Source organism: Ceratotherium simum, chromosome 17 (assembly GCF_057802395.1).
Source record: "Ceratotherium simum simum isolate JZ-2026a chromosome 17, ASM5780239v1, whole genome shotgun sequence".
Classification (NCBI taxonomy): Eukaryota; Metazoa; Chordata; class Mammalia; order Perissodactyla; family Rhinocerotidae; genus Ceratotherium; species Ceratotherium simum.
The window spans coordinates 1,979,508-1,986,611 of record NC_141916.1 but is presented as its reverse complement, the minus strand read 5'-3'; the positions used below and the strand labels follow the sequence as shown (position 1 = coordinate 1,986,611).

Genomic DNA, 7,104 nt, shown 5'->3' with positions numbered 1-7,104 from the left:
CAGGACCCCTGGGCAGCAAAGAGCTGCTGCGTGGAAGTGTCTGTGCAGGGTCATTTTACACCATCTTTAGCTATTTTACTATTCTATAGAAATGTTAGAAGAGAAAGTATGAGGGGGTCTGGTTAGCCTCCAAGAATAGGGCATGGGGAGGGATGAATGCGATGTGTCCTTGCATTCCAAGGTAAAGTGTGCTTCAAGGAACACGTGGGCAGGAGATTAAAGTCATTGTCACCTCTTCAGGTAAATTCCTTTGCTCCCAGCCAGAGGCAGTTGAGTAAGTAGGGGCAGGTAAATAGGAGGAAGTTTCTGTCTTGGTGATGAAGCCTCTTCCCAGTTCTTCCTGAGCCAGTCTTTCAACAATGTCATTTCATTATTTTCCTTTGAGTTAGTCCTTAGGGTGTCACAATCTCTCTCTTCAAATATAATAAAATCTTTTATAGTCAGTGGACCAATAGACAGTTCCTCTTTTCCACACATCTACAAGGGTGGAGTCCCCAAACCAGGCGGAGAAGAAGGAAGTAAAAGATGTTAAATACTCTCTCCCTGCTCCTCCTGGTCAGCCTGGAGGTCTGGCTTCCAGTCATCATGAAGGCTCTCCTGACTCTGGGGCTTCTGCTCCTCTCCGTCACTGTCCAGGGCAAGGTCATTGAAAGGTGCGAGTTGGCCAGAACTATGAAAAGACTTGGACTGGACGGCTTTCGGGGAGTCAGCCTGGCAAATTGTAAGTTCCCTCTTCTGCAAGCTTCCAGAGAGTTAGCAGGTGTGGAAAGGACACTAACAGAGCATGAGTGATGAGAGAGGGGCTTTGAGTGAGCGGACCATTTTCTTTCTTTGAGGGTTTGTGTAGTCACAATGGTTAAAACATCAGCTTGTTCCATTAAGATCAGATGTACCAGAGGAAGGAATGAGGGCACCGGATGGCAAAATTCTCTGCCATTCCGGTAAACCAGGACCTCCTGTACTCGCCCAGTGCCACCAGATCTGCCAGCTGCCTCCACAGTGGCGCGTGCAGCTGACTAACAGATACATCTGAGGCCCTGGGACATCTCATCAAGTCTGGGCACTTGACTCCAGCCATGTCCCGGTTGGAACTTGGGTTCTGTGAACCTAGAGTAATGCAGTATTTTTTTCTTTTTTAATTCCCCTGCCAGGACACAGGGTTTTTAATGGCAAAGTTTTAAATGTTATGTTGAACTCTCAATGCAGGGGCAGCAGGAACCTCTTTCCCCTCAATCACTGTTTTTATAAGGATCCCTGAAAACAGCATGAAATGATCTGCTATTATTCTTACTCACTCTAGTTGATTAGCTAGTTTTCATTTTCTTCCCCACAATTCAAGATGTGCCCTGAGTACAAGTTACTTTATATTTTAGTCCATATTTGTCAATGTAATTACTGTATTCTTCAGTAGAATTCAAACATTTCCCCTCAATAACTGTTTTTTAATGAATGAGTGGATGGATGGAGGGATGGATGGAGAGAGAGAGGGAGGAAGGGATGGATAGGTGGAGGGATGGATGGATGCATCGTGGGAGGGATAGATGGATGGAGGGTTGGAGAGAAGGATGGATGGATCGAGGGATGGATGGATCGATGGATGGAATAGTCTTTCTTATTCTATAACTCTTGTTTTCCAGATTCTAATTTGATACCCAAATTCATCTTTAGGTATCATAAGAAAATTTCTTTCCCCCAGAAAATCCTTACTTTTCCTAATACATATATATCTGCTCTTAATGACAAAAAACACTCGACAACTCTAGGATTTTCTGTTCTAGGCTGAATCTTGCCCCACGGATGGGAGCAGAGGAAGGATAGAAAGAAATGGCAGAAACAACTATTTTAATACTTTAAAAGTATGTTTTCTTGCTTCATTAGTATTACAAAGTGACTTGCTAACCAAAGGATTCTCTTAAGGGCCCTTTAACACTAAGGCGTTAAAATATTTTACAAGTAAAATACATCTTTGTACTTATAAAGTAAGTCATTAGTGAAGTAGAATGAGCTAAAGAGCGCTGATTGTGGTGAGCAGTGTGTCCTGTGGTGTTGCTGTCCACGACTAAAAATAAATTCTTTTCAGGGATGTGTTTGGCCAAATGGGAAAGTGGCTATAACACACGAGCAACAAACTACAATCCTCCAGACCGAAGCACTGACTATGGGATATTTCAGATCAATAGCCACTACTGGTGCAATGATGGCAAAACCCCAGGAGCAGTTAACGCCTGTCATATACCCTGCAAGGGTAAGACCAGATAACATCCGAGTGATGGCACAGGACCCACGTGGATGTACTTACTGGGACAGAGATTCAGTGCAAATGAGAAATCAGGATGGGTCCATCAGGGACCAGGAGAAACTCCATCTTGACCTCTAGAAAATCTATTATCCTCCTCACAATTCCCTAAGTAAGAAATTAAAGAGCTGGTTTCATAAAATGTTGCTCTTTTCTAATATACAAAAGTTTCAGGGATGACCTATTGATTTATTGTAAATGGACTTATTGATGCTTTGTCAAGAACAATGCTGTTCCTCCCGCTTACTCGGGGGAGATTTAGGGACAATTTGATTATGTAGTCTATTTTTTAATTGTTTGTAACTTTTTATTATGAAATGCTCTAAAAATATAGAAATTTAGAGACATTAGCATAATAAACAGCCATCTGCCTGTCACGTACTTGAATAGTGGTTAACATTTTGTCATACTTAGTTCTTTTATGTATACATATATATAAATGTTTATTGCTGAATGATTTTAAAGTGAATTGGAAATATTATGCCATTTCCTTTCTAAATTCTTTATTTTGCATCTCCAAAAAATATAGTTTCTATATAATCATTGTCATACCTAACAAGATAATTTATGGATTTGTTTAATTGAGGTGAAGCAAATATTCTATTGAATGCTTACAAAAATAGAAATAACATGTGGAATTTTTAGTGCATAAAATATTGGAAAAGTATTGCAAAAGTGATATTGTTAAAATTCCTAATAAGGAAGATTAGTCTTAGAATATTCTTTTGTATCCAGTTAATTTTTAGAAAATATTTTCTATTATATAATCATATTGAATTACTGAATTTTGAATATATTGGTCATTGCATAAAAATTCTTACTACCTAAAGATTTATGAGCAATGGTATATATATTGCTATATACTTTTCCAGAATATGCATCAATCCTGTCTACCAATGTAGAGCTGTATCATGCACATATGTACTCACCTACAAACATGGGAGCAATGTGTGTTTTAACAAGGATGAAACTGTACCATATATACTGCTTTACCATTGCTCTTTCTCATAAAAATTATTTCCATGTCAACAAATACAAATCTGTATTCTATTTAAAGGATGAATAGAATCCCACTATATAAATGTTCTATAATTTATTGATCCAACTCTTACTGTTAAGCACTTAGGTTGTTGCCATTTTCCCCTTTTATTAATCACTATAAAATGCCTTGTGCATACATCTTTGAGTGCATTTCTCATTATTTCTTTAGGGTAAATTTCCAGTAGTAGAAGTGTTGATTAAAACATTGCTAGGCCTGTTTTTTACAGATCCTAGTACAAAGAGAACCTTCTATCATTAGTTAGTAATTCCAGAGGTTCCGATGACTTTGGTCAGTGAGAAACAGAATGCTTTATTTCATGCCAAATGGGATGAAATGAAAACAGTTTTCCCCCAACATTCACAGATACTCAGACTCTTGGAAAATAATGTTCATGTTCTTTCTCAGCCTGAGATGATAAATGAAATGAGCTTAAAATGCAATTTCTCTGACAATTGGTTCCATTCCTCACACCTCTTTTTCAGCACTGCTGCAAGATGACATCACTCAAGCTGTGGCATGTGCAAAGCAGATTGTCACTAAGCAGGGCCTCGGAGCCTGGTACGTTTCCGTGAACGGGGAAAGATGTTTGCCTTCCTGTTAGGGGAGAAGTGAGCGGAGATGTTCAGAGAGCACAGCACACTGCTGAGACCCAAGACTGCAGCTCTAGACTTAGAGTAAACGTGTCACCTGGAAACAATCCACTTCAACTGGTTCAGAATCTCTCTCTTTACCCCTCAGTTTATTTTAGGGGACTTCTAGAGTTTTAAGCTTCCTCATACTCTCTAGTTCCTTGTCTTATCTGGAAGTTATATTTGGAATTAGGTAAACGTGGAAGACACTTTGCAGTCGCCCGTGGAGAATGCACAGGACTCAACACTGTGCTCCTGCATTCTGTGCTCCAGCCAGGGCTTGGGGAGAAGAGAAGTTCTTGGTAGACGGATCCCCATGTAATAAATAGCACTACCTGGGTCTATCTGTAGCCTGTGTTGCGTGTCTGATAAATTATTCTGTTCTCCCAAAGGATTTGAAGCATGCATACTACAGTGAAGATATGAGTTAACCTTATCACTGTTTTTTTCACCTTTCTCTACAGGGTGGCATGGAAAAAACATTGTCAACACAAAGACCTCACTCAGTATGTCAAGGGTTGCAGACTGTAACTGAGGAGTTTTCCTTCTCCAGCTCATTTTGTCTCTTTTTCATATTAAGGGAGGAGTAGTTGCATTAAAGGTCACACCACCATTCTTTTAAACAAATAACGTTTCTACAGACGCAGGAGCAAGATACGGTCTTTTCTCTAAGAGGCTTAATGTTGACTAATAGGTTTATTATTTGATATGAAGCCTACAGTCTTTTCAGTTTGCAAATATAACTAATGCTGGTGACAATTTAGCTAAACTCTTGGTTATCAAAGACATCTCTGGGATGTTAAGTTCTTAACCAATGTCATAACCCAGACTTAATCTTGAATGATACAAGTACACACCAATCGTCCATAAAAACAGATATAAAAACTGTCAATAACAACAGACCATCTGAGAACAAATTGATCTTAGGCAAAATTCCAGCTGTGGAGGTTATCCGATGCCCTCATCTGTTCAGTCATCTCTAAAAACAGTCAAACATAACCACTCTTTGTAGGGCAATATAGTATTTTAAAAGTAGCAGAATGCCAAATGGCTAAGTATGGATACAGCCTGAATTAAGAATTATGTTTTCACAGAGTGTGACCTTTGGTTGAAAGATTTTCTTAGAGATGTTACTTTTAAATAGCTTTTAAAATGAACTCACAATTTATATATCCATCTATTTCGCCCTTTAAAGAGCTCTTTCATGCATCTTAGTGACCTTGAAGGAATGTAAAGGATTAGATGAGCTGTTGCTGTTGCTTGATTTCATTAGCTTAGATTCATGCATTATGACTAAATCTGGAGGCAGGTGAGTTTGCCACTATTGAAATAATTGCTAACTAAGCACGGGTGTGAAATTATGCATGTTGTAAAAAATACAAAGATTGTCATTAAAGGCTTTGCAACTCATACCTTGTCTTTCTTTGTTTAGCCCCATCTGGTGTCTCTGAAGACAAAAAAATATACATTTGGAAAAAAAAAAACATGTGCACTCTTAATAGTTTCTATATCTTCCCCTGGACCCAAACAGCTGGCTATGGCTGGAGAAAAATCCACAGGCGTGCTGACAGCTCTCACTTTAGATTCAAAACCACAGACCTCAAAAACCCTCAGTCGGCCTGGCCGCCTTGGTCACCTCTCTGCAACCCTTCTTGTGGTGTCCCCACTCTCCAAAATGACTATTTTACCTCTCATCCCCTCTCTTCAAAGCCCAGCACACTCCCCGACAGTCACCGTCCACCCCTGTCTGCTCTCAGTGGATGGCCTGGCCTCACAGGACACTGAGAGAATGGAAGCAACCTCACAGGAAATTCTCCCTCCTCCCCCATAACAGTGCTCCCACCTTCCCTGGGCCGTCCTCCCTTCCTCTGCTCCTGCCCATGGCAGTGTCTCTGCATGCAGTCTCCATCGCATCCCTCTCATCCTCCAGCTTAGGCTGAGTGTTTCCTGCATCCTTGGTTTCTCCTCTCTGCGGCATCACCCCCGGGACTGTACAAACTGCCCCGGTAACCCCCCACCTTACAAAGAACTCCTCACTGGCCCTACAACACCCTCCAACAACAGCATCACTCCTGCTCCCCGTCACAGCAAGACTCCTGGGATGAGACCTCTCTACTCACCAACTCCAGTGCTCACCTCTCACTCTCTTCTCCACCCTTCTGCACCTGGCTGCTAGCCTCACTCAGCTAAAACCGTGCCTCGGGGACTCCACCCAGGACTCCTTGGGGCCATTCTAGCCATCAGCTGTGCTCTGTTCATCTTACCAGATCTCTCAGCAGCACTTGACAAAGTGAACTACCTCCTGCTACAGAAAACTGTCTCTCTCTCAGCTTCTCCTCGTTTACATCCTGTCTCACTGATCACTCCTTCTCAGTCCTTCTTGGGTGGCTCTCTCTCTGATATTTCATTTCTAACTGTAGGAGTACCCCGGGCTCAAGCCTATACCCATTTGATAGACTACATATTTTACTTATTTGTCCTTCTTGCTGAAAGATAACTTCCAAAAGAACAGAGTCTATTCCCACTTCTTAAAGACATTGAAATAATGCCAATCTTTCCCCAAATTTGCAAGTACAGTACAAAGGCATTTTATTTTTTCTGAACAGTTTGAGAGTCAATTGCCCACATGGTGCCCAGTGGCCCAGAATGCTTCAGTGTGAATTCCTCAAAGCAAAACATAACCTCAAGGCATCATCCGAATCTGGAAGCTAACATGGATGCATTCCTGCCACCTAATCTCAGATCCAATCAATTTCACCAGTGTCCCCGTAAGTCCTTCGGAATAAAGAGCCAATTCAGAATCATGTGCTGTATTTGCTCATCACGTTTTTTTAATTCCCTTCAACCTGGATCATTTCTTCAGGTGTTTTTCCTTGACTTTGTGACTTGAACATTTTGAAGACAGCAGGCCAGTTATGTGGTGAAATGTCCTGAGGTTCTCCTGCTGTCCTCTGGTTGGACTAGCTCATGCATCCTTCTTGAGGAATCCACAGAGGTGATGCTGGCTCTTCTCACTGTATCCTCTCGGTGGTGAGCAGCCTGAAAGGTCTATTACTGATGGTGTTCACCTCGACCACTTGATTAAGGTGATGTCTGCAAGTTACCTCCCCTGTAAAGTATTTGGGAGGGGAAAGGCA

The 7,104-nt window shown here is 41.3% G+C and overlaps 1 protein-coding gene across 1 annotated transcript; it reads left to right on the top strand.

Moving 5' to 3' along the window:
- The first annotated feature begins 563 nt into the window (after positions 1-563).
- LOC147914672 (lysozyme C-like) lies at positions 564-5,377 on the top strand. Its single transcript, XM_087441935.1, has 4 exons — positions 564-721; positions 2,081-2,245; positions 3,821-3,896; positions 4,432-5,377. The coding sequence occupies exons 1-4, from the start codon at positions 586-588 to the stop codon at positions 4,496-4,498; spliced, it is 444 nt and encodes a 147-aa protein (XP_087298061.1). The 5' UTR covers positions 564-585; the 3' UTR covers positions 4,499-5,377.
- The last annotated feature ends 1,727 nt before the right edge of the window (positions 5,378-7,104 follow it).

Excerpts from the sequence above, each read along its gene's own strand:
- LOC147914672 (XM_087441935.1), top strand. The coding sequence starts at position 586 with ATGAAGGCTCTCCTGACTCTGGGGCTTCTGCTCCTCTCCGTCACTGTC. Across the intron at positions 2,246-3,820 it reads CTGTCATATACCCTGCAAGG|CACTGCTGCAAGATGACATC; the intron begins GTAAGACCAGAT and ends CCTCTTTTTCAG. Across the intron at positions 3,897-4,431 it reads AAGCAGGGCCTCGGAGCCTG|GGTGGCATGGAAAAAACATT; the intron begins GTACGTTTCCGT and ends CTTTCTCTACAG.